The sequence below is a fragment of the Limanda limanda genome, chromosome 17 (assembly GCF_963576545.1).
Source record: "Limanda limanda chromosome 17, fLimLim1.1, whole genome shotgun sequence".
In the NCBI taxonomy this organism is placed as follows: Eukaryota; Metazoa; Chordata; class Actinopteri; order Pleuronectiformes; family Pleuronectidae; genus Limanda; species Limanda limanda.
In genome coordinates this window covers 16,414,570-16,433,223 of record NC_083652.1, presented here as the reverse complement: position 1 = coordinate 16,433,223, position 18,654 = coordinate 16,414,570, and the positions used below count along the sequence as shown (strand labels likewise).

The window sequence follows — 18,654 nt, the reverse complement described above, 5'->3', positions numbered from 1 at the left end:
AAAGTAAAGAGGAAGATTCTAAGAGTCACTGCAACACTGAATGGACCTACTGTGTGCTTGTGTACAGTATTTACCACTGTACATATCAAGAGTATGCATCCGATTAATTCCATTGTTCATGTGTGTGCGTGTGTGTGAGTGTCTGTGTGTGTGTCTGTATGTGTTTGTGTGTGTGTGTAAGCATTGCATGAAGGTTTTAGTTGTTAACTTTCACAAATTTCACATTCAGTATTCATCCGCAAAAAAATCTCCCAGACTTCCTTCCTGCTCTTGGGCTCTTTATGATTGGTCAGGAGCATTGTTTCCACAACATTGCTGAGGAGATTTTGTGTGTGTGTGTGTGTGTGTGGGTGTGTGTGTGTGTGTATGTGTGTGTTTGTGTGTGCAAGGGCGCGCACGAAGCTGCAATGTGGTGTATCGCTGAATCTCACCTGGGCCTGACCTAACTAGGTCACGTCCAGCCAGGCCTGTGGGTCACAAAGCACACGTTACGACTAGATCATCTGACTCTTGTGACTTTTCCATTTATAGTGTGTGTGTGGATGCGTGTGTGTGCAGTAGTGTGTGTGCGGTACTGTGTGTGTGTGTGAGGGTGTGTGTGTGTGTGTGATCTCTTTGGAGAGGTGGCCCAGGATGACAAGTAGAGAGTGATAGTTCCAGCACTTAACCAGTGTGAGGAGCAATCGTTATAATATTCCCGGGCATCACAGCTCATGCTGCCTCTGTTTCTGCCTTTCTCTGTATCTCTGCTGCTGCCTCTCCCTCCGTTTACCTCCCTGTGTTTTCTCCTTCTCATCCTTTCATCCGACTGTACCGTGTCTCTAAATGTCATGTTTGAGTTGGTGGGTCAGAGTGTATGTGTGTGTGTGTGTGTTGTGTTGGGTGCAGGTGCTGAAACATTGTGCGGTGAGCATGTTTTAATGGGCACAGCAGCGCTTTACGCCCTCATCCCTCTTTTCCTTTTACTCACTAACACGTGTAGGTTGCAGATTTCATGCCAGCACAGTCAAGTTGTCCGTGTGCAGTGTGCGGAGGGAGTGGTGGCACAATATGTGGTGGTGGCAATGAAGAGCATGGAAACATGGTGGTCTCAGCAAATATTCATTATCATACATCATCAGAGGGGTGGGGTTTAAGGTTTGCTGATAATCACGGCCAATCACATTAGCTCCACTCATGCCCTCAATTTAAAAGTGGTATCTTCTCTACCTTAATGCAGCAGAGGTGAAGAGGTCAGAGGTGCAACAACATCCAGGAGGGAAACCAAGCAGTGCAACAGCTTTTTGCATTTGCATCTAGACAGAGCCAAAGTGCATTCCTCCGCCAAGGCCCAGCCGCCCCTTTAGATGCAGTTAGACTGCACAAGATTTCACACACTCATAGATATCTAGTCCCATATATACGCTTGATTCTTTTCATCACAATCATGAATTATCCCTGGGAAAATGGTGAAAAACCCAATGTTAAAGAAGGTGAAAGAATTTCCTGGATCCGTCCTCGATCCGTATCCAGAACAAATGATTTAACATCTTAATTCGAAAGGTTCCTCACTGACCCGTACTGCATCCTTCCACCAAGTTTCGTGTTTATCCGTCCAGTAGTTTTTGTGTAATTGTGCTTGCAGGGGTGAAACCTCCTTGGCAGAGGTAACAACATGTGCATGCACATAGACACACAAACAAGTTTTCTTTCTGCTTGTTCTCACAGGTCATGTGCTGACACTTAGTATTTTACTTGTAAGATTAAAATCATATTTGCAGACAGCTCTTTCTCAGACCGGGACAATCCATTTCTGTTTAACTTGAGGTTTGTGATACGAGTGGATGGAAGAGTGAAAGTGGAAGAGTGGAATGTTAAAATATCCAGAATCATCTGAAGCAAATGAGGGTTTAATGGGAAAATGTGTCAATAAATTATCTTGAAATGTGACGAAGGCAAATCACCATTGAGTTTTGAGTGAAACGTCTCAAAGACATGAATGATTATTCCTTTTTAAATGTCGTATCAATGTATTTCTGATCAAGTTTCTCATGTGTCTCAGTTTTTGGCTGTTCCAGTGTCGTCCTCCCTCCTACTTGATGAAATGTGTGGTTACCTGGTGGGAATCTGTGTAACAAAAAAAAAATTCTAAGAAGGAAATGATGAAATTTAAACGTGCAAAAATATGCAAAATATTCTATGTATAAAAGATGTACATGTGAGATATCCTTGTGTATAATAAACATTTAACTAATTTAAGGTGATGCCACTATTTCGCGTTAAATTAGTGATTGTTTCCTCTTTTTTTTTACACCGTGAGCACAATGTCAGCTCTCTGTCGCTCTCTCTCCTCCTCTCTCGGGACAGATGGGTGAAGGATTATCTCGGTGATTTTAGGCAAAGATTAGATGGGAGAGCAGATGCACTCGGTGGGAGAGGGAGCGAGAAACATGGACGTCACAGACAAGGGAAGTGAGGATGATGGACCAGAGTGTGGGCCATGATGCCTGCTTGCTCTGGGTTTGTGTGTGTGTGTGTGTGTGTGTGTGTGTGTGTGTGTGTGTGTGTGTGTGTGTGTGTGTGTGTGTGTGCGCGTGTGTGTGCGTGTGTGCATGAAGACATGGCATTCAATCACTTTTCTATAAGTCTTTAATTTGGATCATTTGTTCTGAGGATTAATTCCCTCCAAATTGTAATTTCTCAGACACGTTTGTTAATTTATTTAGGATTTTTTTCAGCTTCGTGTTAATTTTGAACTCCCGGTGTTTTTTAAGAAATCTCGTTATTCATCTCATGATTTGTGTTGACATTCTTTCATACATATTTTCAGCCTCTTGATGGGATCTGTAGTAAAAGTGAGGATTGTTTTCATCTAGGTCAACAATAAACTGCCACACCTCTGGTATGAACCTGTGTTGGCCTCCACAGCAGAGAACTACTAACTTAGTGTCACTGCTGTCTTCCTGTTAATGTTAGGATATTATATTGTTTTTATTATTGTTATATCATATTCTTATATTCGACTAATCTACTGATACTGCTACTAGTACCACTGTACTACAGTGTCACCGCGAGAGGGCAGTAAGCACACAAGTGACACCTGGAATTCACTCATAATTCACTGGAGTCAAGGAAGACGGACATAACACCATACGTCACTTCCGGTAACAGCTTTCAAAATAAGATAACTAGAACTGAGATCTGATTACAGTGTTAATGAAGGAAAAATATTCACAAGGACAACATTAAGTATTTAGCGAGGAGCATTAAACACTTAACACCTCAGGTATGAGGAATGGATTATAATGCATATTTAATCAGCACTAGTGTGAGAATCAGTGCCCAAAATGCTTTGAAAAGACTTCTTATTGTTTGCTTTTTTATTACTTTTCCTGTTGTTTCCCTTAAATTTTACATTTTCAACTTATATAGAACCTTGTTACTGGGTTTGTATGTGTGTAAAGTTGATAATTCTTATCATTGTTATTATAATCATCATTATTGTTGTTATTATTATGATCATTAACACTATTATTGTTTTAAATATTAATAATATTTTCATCATTACACATTATAACAACGATGACAGCTATAATAATTATAATAACTATGAAAATAATTCATATTTTTTCTATGACGTGAAGTTTGGAGGAAGCGAGGTTGTCTGAGAGGCCACGCCCGTCTCTAGCAGCTCCTATTTGTGATTGGACGCAGCTGCTAGATATGGGCGGGCTCAAACAAAATCAGAACTCAATTATGATTGGGCCTTCGCGACGTCTGTCTGCTTCCGGGCCTGTGATTGGCTGCTTGAACAGGGGATTAACGCGAAGCTGCTCTGCCTCGCAATGAATCACAATGGAGACTAAACAGGAGCCAGGAAAGGATTTAAGTCTCTAAACTACTTGTGGCGCAAAGTTACGTTTTGACAAGTAGCGTCGGAAGTGGAACCGGGTCACGGCCACGTGTAGGGACGGGAACGGGAACCAGTTGCGGGACCAGTTGGCAAAGTGTTCCCACAAGTGTTCGAAACAAGGAAACCAGTCGCAGGCTAACGTGATGTAGCAAGCTAATCAGATTGATCCAGACGTGAAGTGAGTGTGACCTCTCGTCTCAGGCCGGGGATCCATCGACTGTCCCCCCCCCCCCCCCCAAGCTGAGGTAAGAACACGGAAGCGGGTCACGTCGAGTGGGGAAGGGTTCCAACATGGAGGAGCAGCAGTCATTTAAAACAAATCTGGGGCCAGTGTCCTCGCCCGTGTCCGCGCAGGAAGCAGGGAGAGGAGCAACTGGTGCAACACGGTCCCTGGTTAACTGGTTTTTCTCCCCCCCCCCCCCCCCAGCAGGCATGACCGAGTACAAGCTGGTGGTGGTGGGGGCTGGAGGTGTGGGGAAGAGTGCTCTCACCATCCAGCTCATCCAGAACCACTTCGTAGACGAGTATGATCCAACCATCGAGGTGAGACACCAGCACCCAGAGAGACCAGAGGAGGGACAAGAGGGACAAACACTCTGGGAAAGACAGATTCAGTGATATTCTTTATCTGGTTGTTGAGTTTTAAACATCCACTGAAAAGTCAAACCTTTAGTAATCATCCTAGGTAGCACCTTTCAAACCCCACATACAAACTTCATGAAAATGTTGCAGATGAGAAAAGACTTCAAACAAAATTAAGTAGAGCAGTCTAATGTGATTTGAAATAGTCTGTAAAATCAGAGCTAGACATTAAAATATTCAAATAATCCACATTTGCTATGTAGTATAAGGCCAACAAGTTATTTAAGTAAAGGTTAACTTACAACTAGAAAAAGAACCAAGTTTTTTTAAACATCAAAATCCATCATGTATTCCAGGGGAAATCTGTGAAAACGTAAAAAACAAAAAGACCTCTGGAAAAGACAGTTTCAGAGTTATTCTTTATCTGGGAGTTGAGTTTTAAACATCCACTGAAAAGTCAAACCATAAATAATGATCCTATGTAGCAGTGACTTTCAAACCGCACACACAAAGTTCTTTACCAGGTAAAACGTCATGAAGATGTTACAGATGAGAAAAGAATTAAAACAAAATGAAGTAGAACAGTCTCATGTGATTTAGACTGTTCTAAAGTCTAAATCACATTAATCGCTTTAATACTTTAAAGCTAGACATTAAAGTATTCTAATAATGAACATGTTCTATGTAGTATAAGGTTAACAAGTTATTTAACAACAGGTTGACAGTGAATCCAGACCTCAAGTCCTGAAAAAGCAAACTTACGACTACAAAAGCACTAAGTAGAAAATCCATCATGTATTCGCGGGGAAATCTGTGAAAATGTAAAAAAACTTAAAGACGCTTTGCAATGTTAAAGAAAATGCAAAAACAAATCTCCTGGATCCGCCTGAACCAGATCCTCACTATGATTTAATGGGTCATTCCCTGGCTCTGTACTACATTCAGTTTTTGTGTAATGCAGCTCAAAGTCAAACAAACTAATAAAAAACCCAAATCCTCTACTGCAGAGGTCAAATGTATCTTTAAGAGGGATTTAAAAGTTTCTATGGAGCCTGCCAGATGGCTAAATATGCGTAACACAGTAAATGCATGTACAAAATGTGATACTTGGTGTTTCAAAAAAAATCTTAATGTTTCGGCAAGTTCATTGCAAAACATTTGATTCAGCAAGGTCTTGTTGCTACACGACGGAGCCGTGTAACTGTCAAAAAAAAGCAGAAAAAGAAATCAAACATGATGCAATCCACTGTAGGTTCATGTTCAGCCCTGCTTGTTGTAATCCTGCTCGTGCTGTGCTGCAGGACTCGTACAGAAAGCAGGTGGTGATTGACGGAGAGACGTGTCTGCTGGACATCCTGGACACGGCAGGTCAGGAGGAGTACAGCGCCATGAGGGATCAGTACATGAGGACAGGAGAGGGCTTCCTCTGCGTGTTCGCCATCAACAACATCAAGTCCTTCGAGGACGTTCACCTCTACAGGTACAAGATGGCAGCTTCTCCGTCTGTTTCAACTGTTGCACCATACTGCACCATGCGTGTTCTGACAGTGAGTGTAGCATGACGAGGCTACTTACCGACATCATTTGAAGGAAGGAGATGGAGCAGGCCCAGATCTGAGACTGTAACCCACCGTTCAGAAAGTAAGATGGCTTCAGCCTCTTAAGAACTTGTGTGTCTCCTCCTCAGAGAGCAGATCAACCGGGTGAAGGACAGTGACAGCGTTCCCATGGTGCTGGTGGGGAATAAGAGCGACCTGGGAACCCGCAATGTGGAATCACGCCAGGCGCAGGAGCTGGCACGCAGCTACGGCGTGCCGTTTGTGGAGACCTCTGCCAAAACCAGACAGGTGTGTAGTAAAGACAGATACACCTATGTTTTCATTGCATTGAGGCATGTTTGAGCAAGTAAGTCAACAGGATTGAACCTATTAACCTACTTAACAATATAACATAATTTGTGTGTTTTGCAGGGTGTGGAGGAAGCGTTCTATTCACTGGTACGGGAGATTAGAAAATATAAGGAGACCAACCGCAGCAACAAGAAGAGCAAGAAGAACACTCAGAAGAGACGCTGTTTGATACTATAGCAAACCACACACACACGTACAGCATTCTCTATGGCACTTGTTTTCCTCCTCCCTCACACACTGCACCTCCTCTGTCACTTTGGAGGCTTCCATCTCAGCTCCAGTCCAGACAGGGTAGCAGGCAAAATCCATCTTTACAGCCATCACAGTTTCTACTAACAGCAAGCTGCCACGAGTTTTCATCCAATGTGCAGTTTGTTTTGATGACCAAACTACTAGACGCGCTAGTTTTTAGTTGAATGGTTTTTTTTGGTTACATTTGTGAAAACTAAATTTGAGTCTGTGGTAGAAGGATTTATTTTCCAAGAACCTGTGAGAAGTTGTTTGTATAGAAAATTCGCATTTTCTAATTACGTATAATCCGGCCAGTGTTTTCTGCTCCTGTTGACTCTAGGTGGTCACGGGTTCACGGAAGTGCGTCACTGCACTTTGCACAGTAACAGGTGATGTTTCTAATGCATCACACGGAACTCAACACAATCTGCAGGTGATCTGTTGCATGTTCGTCATGGATCCTGATGACCTGGATGCTTTTTGTTCTTGTGAAAATGCTTTGCTTCCAAGAAAATGTTTGTCTCCTCTCTCCCTTGTGTTTTTTGATAGTTTTGTCATCTGGGTCTTGAAACACAAAAGAAATCTATATACAGTTGGGTTCTTTTTTTGTCCCACAAAGTCCATAAGTTAAAGAAAGAACTGTAGCAGGATAGCATGAGTGACAAAAGCTTCAAAGCTGTGTTCCAGTCTCCAAGGCGCACTTTATCCATTCCACGTTTTGTTTATTAAGTTAGACTTTAGGATCAGTGGTAGTGCCAGTTCAACTGAATGAGCGCTGTGTCAAGTCCGACCCCTGCTTCCATAACTCCTAGTCATTATTCATTTATCATCTGAAGTGCTGGCATAGTCCAAAGTCGCACTGCATTCCAAAGTCCACTTTGGAATGCAGGCCCAGTGTGGTTGGTGGTTGTAAGTCACTGTCTCCCACTTCAGCCTCTGCTTCACCACACTCCACCAGAGCATGTAGTGTGTGTGCAACTGTCCACGTGGGGACATGAAACCACTCAAACCAGTGGTGTAATGCAGCAGCCTCACAGTTACTGTCATGTATCCGATCCCTCTCAATGCTGGATCAACACATTCAGTAGCTCAACATTTTTCTATTGCAGCGTTTATCTTTTTTGATAATTACCATCGCTCTTAAAATGTAATGGATTTAAGTTTTTGTACCACAACAGATTGTCACTGTTTAAAGAAAACATCTGCATTGAGAAACATCTGTCCACATAGTTACTGAAATTATATCAAAAGGTAAATGAGAGAACTTCAGCCAAGTATAGAATTTATCCATCATGCTCCTAATGCCCGACTCGTCACTTTGACGTGATGTAATTCAAATGTAAAAACATGTAACGTGATTGGATCTGACACTGACGGCTATGTAACATCACTCTGCTGTAATGAACAAGTAAACGTCTGTAGCTTTCACATCTCGTCCTGTTTATCTGAGGTGGATCCTCTTGGCTCAGGTGTTTCCTCAAAAGAGACAAACTTATTTCAAACTGAGAAGCATTTTACACTTTGGGGCTATACCACGATAAAAATTCAACATATCCAGGGTATCTTAACATTGGCCGCCCATATAATCTGTATGAATCTGGTTATCAATTGTAGATCTCAAACTCAACCTACACTGGAGCAGGTTGGCCGTTCACCATAAGTTACCATGATGATTTAGCACGTGGACTGAAAAACCAGAGTTAAACCAGCAGTTATCTCGCTAAAACAACTCCTGCTTCGTAGTACAGGCCCCAGATCTAATTTGAGACGTTCGATAATGTCTCTTCTTTAGAAGAACAGTTTGTGTCATTTAAAGTTCAATCTCATCTTGTCAGGTACTGAATCAGTGAAGAGGAGGGGTTGTGGTTTGAGGTTGACACTGAAGAGGAATGAAATCACAAATGACCTCATTTCCATAAAGTAGATTTTGCTTTTGATTTTATTTTACAAAAACAACATACTCAATGTATTTTTTATTCATATTAGAAAACATAGTAACAGTTTGATATATACGCATTTTTACAAGGGCAGAAAGATGTAGAGAAAAAGAAAACCAAGAGTCCAAAAAGAGGTAGAGGAGGAATGAGGGCGTGCGTGCCTCTTCCTCACCATCCGAAACGAGACACTAGCTTGCTCTGGTCGTCCAAATCTTTCTGAACCTTCTTCCTCATATAGAAGATGGGACAATCCCGGCTGCAGAGGAGAGAGGGGCACATTACTAAATATAAACCAACTGCCAGTGTGTGCTCAGCCTAGTTTCTGCAATAAACACAGTAATACGAAACATGCTTGTGTTTCTACAGCATATGTACCTGGTACAGAGCACATCCTCATGCAGGGAACCTTGACACCGCTGACACTGAGTCCACAGGCGAGAGAAACGTTCCTCCAGTGTGTTCATGTGAAAGATCTGTAATTTACAAGCTAAATGTAAGAAACACTTTAAAGACATTTGTTTGCAGATACTACCCCTTGTAATTTATAGTTATTTGCTTTACATATACAGTAGATGTGGAAAAAGTAAATCACATCCGCCTGGTCTACAGCAGCGAAAAGGAAATAACAGGTCACAGGGATATTGAAATCTAATGTGTTTAACTCAATGTACCAAAAATATATTTGATATCAAATTCTCTCTTATTGATTTAAGCTCTGAAAAGCTACCTAACATCAAAATGAGGACAAACACAAAAGAGACTTTTCTTCTAACATTTTCCGAGCTGGGACTTAAACCAAATCAACTTCAAATCTCATTTGGGTAAAAAACGAAAACATTTAAGTATGAAGTCTTTTAGCATCTTGCTTACCTCCTTTTGGTAAAGTTCAGACTCTTTCTTTTTACAGAAATCACACACAGCCCCTGCAATGACACACACACATGTTAAATCTTTCAGAAATAATATAAAATTAACCAATTGGAAAACATCTTTAAAAAAGTCACCAAAGTAGAGAAAAAAATGACAGAGCACACATACCCTCCGTCTTGAGCACAGCCTTGCAGCCGATGCAGGTGCTCCTCTTCGTAGCAAACGCCATGAGTCCCCCGACCTTCGAGGTCAACACGGTCTTGCAGCGTGTGTGGTCGCCCTCTGACAGACACGACAATAACCACAAGTGATGTTAAGGTCCCCAAAAACGTTATAACACATTACTTTTCGCAGTGGAATTAATACGTCTCCAATTAATGGCTGACTTTCCAGAGTTTGAGAGAGTGTGTGTTTGCTGACTCACTGAGCAGGACGCTCTCCGCCTTGCTCTCTCCCAGGATGGGCTCAAATATCCTCAGCAGGGGTTTGGACAGCTGCTGTTCCAGGTAGTATTGTGTGTCGATGGGAATGGTGTTCTCCAGCACATAGATTGGATCCTGAAGAATCAATATTAACATGTTAGTCATGAGGAAAGGAGATGTGGAGGTAAATCACACATTTAAGAAAAAGTCAAAGCTGCCAGTACAGACCTCTGACTTCATGTAAGCTGCTGCTCCCTTTGCAGCCTTGATGATGACGTATGGAACTCGGTCTCCCATGTTGGGAGCGCTGCCGGCATCTCTTTTCCTCATCCTGTAGAAGCATCCATGTTAATGAGATAATAATCACACACGCACAGTAATTTCCCTTGAAGAGTTATGTCAATTAAAACATCTCAGTATAATCAGACCTCTCTGCCAGCTCCACGTGTGCCTGTTTGGCAGCGTACTCCTGGGCGGTGCGCGTCAGCTCCTTGGTGATGACCAGCTGGCTGATGTCGATGCGGTTGCACAGCAGGTCTGAGATCACCTCTTTGGCATGAGCTACTGCACCCTGCGGATCCCTAACACCACAGCACACCAGCTCCAATTAGTTCTACTTATCTACGGTGAAATCCTGAGAAGCCACATCTCTGATGAAGTAATTATACATTCAATATGAAATCACAGGGGTAGCCTTCTTTTAAAGGGTTCAGTTTGTAGAATTTAGTGACATCTAGTGGTAACGTTGCAGCTGAACACACCTCACCTTACCCTCTCCTTCCAAACATGAGAGAGAACCTGTGCTAACCTTCAGTTGTCATGTAAACTCAAAAGGTGTTTAGGTCGTACACTTTGGGCCACTGTAAAAAACAAAAAATCTCTAAAGACCATCTATGTGTCTACCTGTCAATGAGGATTCTCTGCAGACAGGTGCCGATGAGGTTCGCCACCAGAGGGCAGTTGTCTCTGCGGACGGTCTCAATGCCTTTACAGTCCATCTTTTCATGTGTGTCTGCACTGGAGGAGAAATACAGGCCAGCATATCGCTTCTTGTTGATCAGCAGGTATGGGTAGTAAACCTGTGGAGGTGATTAAAATAAACTTGTGAGCCAAGAGGATGCGCCACCTCTCTTGTGGTCCCGAAAAAAACGGTTCCCATTCCTACAGATACACTTTGGCAGGAAGTGCCGCTGCATGTCGACTTCTTCCTCCACAATCAGATTAAACACACGCAGATCTACAGCGCTTTTACATAAAGTCAAGGATATGGAATCGTATAACTGGGGATTTACCAGACAATTGAGACCTTTTTTATGGAATTTAAGATTTGAATAACTTAAGATCTGACAAGGGCTTTAAGCTTTTTCAAGACCTACACATATTCTGCTGGTTTTGAAAAGGGACATATATTTCCAAAGGCTTTAAAAGTGTAGTCCGGTTACAGCAAGTAAAAAGATTTGAGTTAATCCTGAATTGACAATTGAATTATTAAAATGGGACAAATATGTTGTTAGAGAAATAACAAGCCTAATGCAAAGGATGCTGGGTAGTTTGAATTATTTGCAAGTGAAGTCCACGTGTGAAATGTGTTATATTAAGGAATCATGTTCTGCATGATTAAAAGGCCAAATAAACTTTGGCTCACATGTAGGGGATCACATGTAAATCAAGCTTATCTGTGTCATGTTTTATCTCATCGATGTTGTTCATTAATTCAGGTCAAACTAGTGTGTGTGACAATAAAACACACTTGAACCATCTCTATATCAGAGCAACAAATCAAATAGCAAAGTGTGCATCTAACCAGTTTGGACTGAAACTGTACCTTCTCAAACTCCAGTTTGATTGGTGGTGTGAAATGGGACGACACCCACGCCGCTGCCTCCCTCCCGATTTCCATGGCCTCCTTTACTGTTGAAACCCCAAGTTTAACCATGACAGAGTCTGTGTCGCCATAGATGACCTTAACAACAAATGAAAGAACACAGGCACACATATAAGTGTTTAAATTACAGAAAGGAAACTAATTTGATATGTTGACAGCATGTTTTCCTCACCTTGGCATCACCTGGGTAACCACTGGAGATGGTGTACTTGGACTCCACCAGCTGTTTGGTTTGCTCGATCATCTGCCTCCCAAAACCTGTGACGCTCTAGATGAGATAAGAAAAGTTTTAATTCAGTTTATAGGTAAATTACCTGTTGCTGGATTAACCTTTCACTGACCACGGATCTGAAAGCCACGCTATAGGTCATGAGTTTCAATGATGAAGATAAATATTTGCTACTGATCAAAACTCACAGAGTTGTCTCATCTGTCTTTGAGGGTGACGTGAATCTAACTAGGTAACATCACACAGTCTGTAGCACATCCTTGTTTTTCACCTACATTAGATGTTTTGTTTGATTCTTTGTTCTACTTTTCTTCCTCTGCCTGTTCTGTGGTCACCGCCTCAACTCCAATCTTTGCTCTACATCTGTGTTGTTTAGCGCTTGTGCTCCCACTTCCCACATGTGCAGTGGAAAGAGCGATAGTGAGTCAAATTGTGATGACTTCATTTATGACAATTTAAGACCTAGTACTTTATTTGAAGACGTTTTAAGGCCTTAAAATCACATGGTTAACCATAGCATGGGGCCAGAACTTTAAAAAGTGGATTTGAAGCACATCAATACAATCATGTAACCTTTACCCTTCTTTTGTGCGTGTAAGCAGATTACTCTCTTTTAAGAGACCATAGTTTTATGGATTCTTACTGCTTACATTTCAAAACACAGCCCCTTACAAATGTGATAGAAGAGGAACTAATGCAACAAAGCTCTCTAGCTGAAGATCGTTCACACTAATCAGAGTATACACACATATCACAATATGTAAGCATGTTATTATTATTATTATTTAGTCAGTTGTATGAGCTATGAGCAAGATAGTTATTCCAGAGTTGTCATGAAGAGTCAAGTGCTCACCTGGGAGATCTCCAGACAGGGCAGCTTGCCCACCTGGGCCCCAGTGAAGCCATACACAGAGTTAGCACTGATTTTGAGAGCCAGCTGACGGCCGTCCAGCACCTGCTTCTTGAAAGGGTCAGTTTCCTTCTTCAGCTCTGTCTTGGCCCTGTGGCAAGACGAGGAAGGAGATGAGAAATGGAGGCACATCAGGCTGATTCATGATACAGTTTGTATGTTAAGTGAATCACAATGTGATCGCAGCAAGAGGACACACATTAAAGTTGGGCTTTAGCAGCAAATCAAGGCCCTATGGTACAGTAGCTGTTTACTCAAATGCTAAATACTGACTTGAGTTCAACTCAAGTTGTTGTGATTTATTTAAACCAATTCAAACCTCTTTCTGGCAGACAGCAGGTTCTCCAGGATTTCAGGTAGAAGTCCTTTCCTCACTGAGCTCTTCACAAACAGGTCACCAGTCGGAGTCTTGATGAAGTCCTCAGCTGACAGGCTAAATAACCCCAACCATCTCAGTTATTAGTTTGCTCTGTTAATACTAGACATATAAATATGATGCATATAAGTGCTTAAGGTGCAAAAGTGCAAAAACAAATGCTCACCCTAGTTTCTCTGATGAGCCCTTCTGCAGCAGGGTGGTGTAGCACAAATTGTGAGCCATCATGATGGACGGATACAAGGAGGAGAAGTCCAGGGTGGTAATGGGAACGCTGTAATACCTACACAAAGAAGAGGGTGGTCATGGGAAGAAAGATGACAAGACCAAGGCAGTCCCAGAGAGGAGTCAGAAGACGTTTTCAGATATGAACTCCAGAACATGTCCACACAATGATGTCTGGACTTTATATTTGGCTTATGAAGAATGCAGGATGAGGTTTACAACAGAAAAATCTCTGAAAAGCTATACAGTCACACAAACAAACATCAGACATACATACCCTTTCTCTGGCTCGATGACAGTTGCTCCAGTGTAGTCTTCTCCTCCTTCTACCTTTATGACAGGCATGACCAGGTCCTGCTTCATGGCCTAAACATGTACACAGACTTACAGTTTTCATCTCCAAGTCAACGTGTATCTAATATCTGTGCCTTGTGTCTGCCTTTGTTACCTGTCGCAGCAGCTGAGAGACGACCTTGATCTGCTGTCCTCTTGACAGCAGGTAAGTGAGAGGCACACCTGTCACTCTGGCCATCTCCATGTAGTTAATCACACACATCAGCTTCTGCAGCAGGCGCAGCGGGAGATAGGCGTCCTTCAGGCAGTAGACAGCCAAACGTCTGCGAGTCTGTTCGTTGCCGTTCTGAGACGAAGGACACGAGGAGCAAGACGGATGAGCGACAACAGCGACAGCTCAATGTCAAATTTAAAGAGCTTTAAAAAAACATCCAGCTCTCGTCCAGGTGCAGAAAGGTTACCTGCAGATCAGTGATGATGGAGTGCTGTACATCCTCCTTCTGTTCTTGCAGGAAGTGGTAACTCACAGCATTTAGTGTGTATGAGCGCAGTTTATAATCCCGCAGGAGCACCTGATAAGACAGACACACCAGTCAGTGTATATTCAACGTATCTTTTCCTCAAATCATTCTAATCTAGGCAATGTCTTGTCTATTGTTGAGTTATAAAGCACAGAGTGCTGACCTGCAGCAAATCGAACTGAACACGGCCCTCTATGTTAGTGATCTTGTTCTCTCTGCGTCCCATCTGCTTGCTCTGGAAGTTCAGGTCTCGCAAGACTGACTTGATTCCTCGCACTCGGCCCAAGTAGGGAAACAGATTCACCTAAACACAGAAGGAGATATTTTACTGAACAGAGGAGGGATACATGAACTTAGTGCAAACATAAAACTTAACTATTTTTGCAACATATACATTTTACAATGGTAGTTAAGGGATTCTTACTGACGCTTAATCTGTCAGGAACATTTTAGTCTTTGGTTGCGGATGAAAGTTGTACATTAACGTGGCTCCATCTAACCTTTAGAGCAGTGGCTCTGTTGAGCAGGTAGGGAAAGTCAAAGTTTTGAATGTTGTATCCAGTGATGATGTCTGGATCCACTGTTCTCAAAAACTCCGCCCAGCTCTGCTCACACACACAAAACAACAGAACATTACAAATAGAAACAAAGAACTTGTGAAAATACAGTTTATTTGTTTGTCAGGTCATTATTAAATCTGGTAGAATTACCTGCAGCAGCTGTTTCTCCTGTGTGAAGCACAATATCTGAGAGCCTACAATGCTGGCGCAGGACTGGAGGGTAAACACAGTACGGATGAAGGGCTCTGAGTCCCCCTGACGCTGGACCATGGACGCTATCTGAATCACAGGGTCTTTATCAGCCTCTGGGAAGATTCCTGCAGAGAAAAGAGGGAACGTCAAAATCAAGATCTGCATTTGCTTCTCATCAAACTATGATGAAGCCCTTTTCATGTTTCTAATATGAAAATCCAAGAGATAAAGAAGGAACCTCACCTTTTCTTCCTGCACACTCAATGTCAAAGCTCAGGACCCTGAGTGGTGCGATCCTTTGATATTCTCCCTCAGCTGGGTGACTTATAAAATCTGTCCATCCCACGTCCACCTCATACTGACACAAGGTCACCTGAAGGACAGAAATGGACAGATAACTGCAGGCCCATGTAGAATGCCGGCCATTTGGTCAACCACTGAGCAGCATAAAGATGAGGCAGATTGTGTCTTGTGGTTAAAACGTAAACAACACCTACTTTGCTTGGGTACGGAGAATTTGTTTCTCCCACGCTCTTCTCCTCACGCACTCTGAACTTGCCTTTGGGAAGTTCGATCCAGCAACATCCCACCACAGCGCTGTCCACCATAAACCTGCAAACACAGAGAGGTTCACTATGCTACTTGTCCGCTTTTTTCCTGGGAAAGTCATGTAGTACATGTAAAGAAGAATTTGTGACACGCATACCTGATCTCAAAATCTATATTGGCCTCGTAGGATTTGTAACTCTGGTGTTGGAAAGATCCAAATTTTATGCCCTGCTCCAGAAGTCTCTTGGCTGGGGCAATGAGACGAGGGATCGCCATGGTTACCCGCAAGAAACTGATACTGCGTTGTCCATGGTAACCATACATGCCTGTAGGAAAAAGGAAAAGAGTCTTAGATGCAAAAAAGCCAGTGAAAGCGTAAGAGTTTCTTATTAGTGTATTAAAATAGCATTGATTCATATTTGTTCATTTATTTATTAGTAACTGTTCTTTGTAACCAGGATCAGCCCTGTTATCGTATAACAACAATTTCTTTGAAGCATCTTGTAATCACTTGTCCTCACTCTCTTTTTGGGTGATGTCCACAGCCAACACTGTGATGGAGATGTTGTCCTTATTGGAGCGCATGTCCTTCAGCACAGCAGAGTTCAGTTCTCTTTTAAATTCATCCAAGTTTGCAGACGTGAAACCTTTTCAAAGGAAGCAGAAAGAGGGAGAAAAATTGTGGGATGAATAAGAATTACATGATTTTTCCTCCTCTAAAAGGGTGAAATCATTTAGAAAATGACAGCTCAGAAGAGAGAAATGTGGATATATGACATTTATACAATGTACATGAGTGTTCAAACTCAACGTTACATTAACAAGATAATAATTACTCACCACTTGGTGCAGGAACATAGAAGTAAGGCGCAAATCCGTGAATGTGGCAACAAACACTGTTGCCGCTGTCTGTCACCCCGAACATTCGGATGATGGGGACTGTTCCCTGAGACGGACCAGGCATACCAGCCACTGCGTTCCCTGCAGCACAGAGAAGAGGAAATCAAGTTTAAAACCATTTTTTCTCACATGTGCCAATGGCTCGTAAGAGAAGGATGATGAGTAGGTCATTATTATCTTAAGTCTGGCATCTACATGACTCCTCTGTGATAATTACCTAAATAATAGTCGAGATCAATCTGCTGAAACACCAAAGTATCAGATGATGGTTCCAGCGGGGGAGCAGCGGGCCGTGGCCAGCGAGGGTTGAGGTTTGCCGAGAATAGTTCACCTGACACAACAAGGAAACAGAAACAAAGGAAAATTGTTATATTATTATGGGGAATAGTACAAGTAAATACTGAGAGCATTATAAAAACTGAATAAACACATGAAGAGTATTTTCCTGGGACGCTCATTCAATAGTAACTGGTACGCACTTACATTATTTAAAATTCAAAACATATGGATTACTTAGTAATACTTAATCTATCCATTCAGACTGATTTGTAAGAGCTACCAAACTCAGGTTATAAGATAAACATTATCTTTAAGAAAGAATTTAAGGAAAATCCTAAGCATCAGTGATGATGTGATAATCAATTTATGGAGATGGTAAAAGTTAACTGCAAGTTATTGGCCATTTGTGAAACTTTACACAACTCAATATTTACCTGTACCAATAAAATCCTTTGAAGCATTCCACCTACGTCTGTTTTGATTTCCTGTGCAACACTCACCTACGGGAATCACGTCATGACCCGCCTGTCCCTCCATCGCCTCTGAATCCATATCTGCTTCATCGAACATGGACAGTTCCTCTTCGAACTGCGACGGACTGTCCTCCCACTCGCCGGCCGGTTTCCCCCGTTTGGCCTGAGGTGCTCCGCCCCTGAAGGCGCCACCGTTGCGTTTTTTAAAATCCATGGCCTGCAACAACTTGGAAAGCAGAGGACACGTTAGAGAAGATGATTAGATCGGGAACAATTAAATAGAAGTGCAGTGATGGTGGCGGAGCAATAATGGAGGCGGTTAACTAATATATTCAGAGTAAGGCACAACAATCAAAAAGGTCACATTATACTTCTTTCAGAGCTTATTGCAACCAGGAAATAAAGCTAAGATGATAACACAACCAACTTTACATACAGTTATAACTTTATAAAAATGTGTGTGTTTGTTTATATTCCTTGTAGTGTCAGAATACATTTGTAACATGGTGCATGTGCTTAGAAACAATGATGAGTGTGGAGGACTCACTCCTAATAACAGTGGTGTCAGTGATAATTATCTTGAAGTAGATATTACAAGAAAACCCTGCAGGACAATATTATTGATAAATGATAAAAACAAATATATTTGATCAACTTAATCAGATATTATAATATGTATTAAACTGGATGTCATCATGACCAAGCTCAGGAGAGACACCCCCCTATTCTGCACATAGTTTAGTCCATTAGCCTCTTTATAAACAGTCTATGTCCATCAGTGGTGAAACTAGTTCCACACCCACTTGTTAGCATCACAATCGCATCACGTACTTTGCCTACAAGTGGCCACATCCTCTCACAGTTGTGTTATATCATTGATTAGCGTGTGACTGCAGTTGGGTGAACATGTCTCTGTGGGAAGCGACGCTCCCTTCTTGCGTGTGTCTGTGTGTAGCTACAAGCAGCGAGCTAGCAAAACACGAGTGTAAACAACACGCAGCAGAGTGTGTGTTTGTGTGTGTGTGTCCGAGCTCCGTCGCAAACACAAAACCGTCCCACTGACCTGTTTGTCTCCTCGCAACGATATAAACACCAGCGTGGGACCCTCGCTTCCGGAAAACAGCTCCCGCCACTCGGCTTCAATTTGAGAACTTCCACCGAAGGGGGGGCAGAGCGCGGGAAGTTTCCTGCCTGGTAGTGAGGGACGGGACAGTGACGTCACGGACGAAGCGGAAACTGCGTCGCCGTGAGGAGGGAAGTCGAGCGCGGGCTTTTTTAATCAACCTTCAATATTGACAGGACCGTGTGTTCCCGGCAAAATGACGTCAAATAGGGAATAGGCAACAGACAGAAGATGTTTGAATTTAATACAATTTAAATATCACTTACTTCCAGGTCAAAAACATGTCATTATATA

The 18,654-nt window shown here is 42.3% G+C and overlaps 2 protein-coding genes across 2 annotated transcripts; one reads left to right on the top strand and one right to left on the bottom strand.

The window, feature by feature from the left end:
• The first annotated feature begins 4,113 nt into the window (after window positions 1-4,113).
• Window positions 4,114-8,043, top strand: zgc:55558 (GTPase KRas). Its single transcript, XM_061089422.1, has 5 exons — window positions 4,114-4,137; window positions 4,320-4,435; window positions 5,776-5,954; window positions 6,162-6,321; window positions 6,445-8,043. Exons 2-5 carry the CDS (start codon window positions 4,325-4,327, stop codon window positions 6,559-6,561), a joined length of 567 nt encoding a protein of 188 aa, XP_060945405.1. The 5' UTR covers window positions 4,114-4,137; window positions 4,320-4,324; the 3' UTR covers window positions 6,562-8,043.
• A 504-nt stretch (window positions 8,044-8,547) lies between these two features.
• pold1 (polymerase (DNA directed), delta 1, catalytic subunit) lies at window positions 8,548-18,402 on the bottom strand. Its single transcript, XM_061089421.1, has 27 exons — window positions 18,301-18,402; window positions 17,265-17,463; window positions 16,703-16,816; window positions 16,426-16,566; window positions 16,107-16,232; window positions 15,743-15,911; window positions 15,534-15,648; window positions 15,280-15,409; window positions 14,995-15,161; window positions 14,785-14,889; window positions 14,448-14,588; window positions 14,225-14,335; window positions 13,918-14,109; window positions 13,747-13,835; window positions 13,411-13,527; window positions 13,188-13,301; window positions 12,812-12,959; window positions 11,902-11,997; window positions 11,670-11,807; window positions 10,748-10,923; window positions 10,273-10,425; window positions 10,073-10,175; window positions 9,847-9,979; window positions 9,591-9,704; window positions 9,423-9,475; window positions 8,928-9,025; window positions 8,548-8,808 (listed from the first exon to the last, which is right to left on the bottom strand). Exons 2-27 carry the CDS (start codon window positions 17,449-17,451, stop codon window positions 8,721-8,723), a joined length of 3,318 nt encoding a protein of 1,105 aa, XP_060945404.1. The 5' UTR covers window positions 17,452-17,463; window positions 18,301-18,402; the 3' UTR covers window positions 8,548-8,720.
• Between the last annotated feature and the right edge of the window lie 252 nt (window positions 18,403-18,654).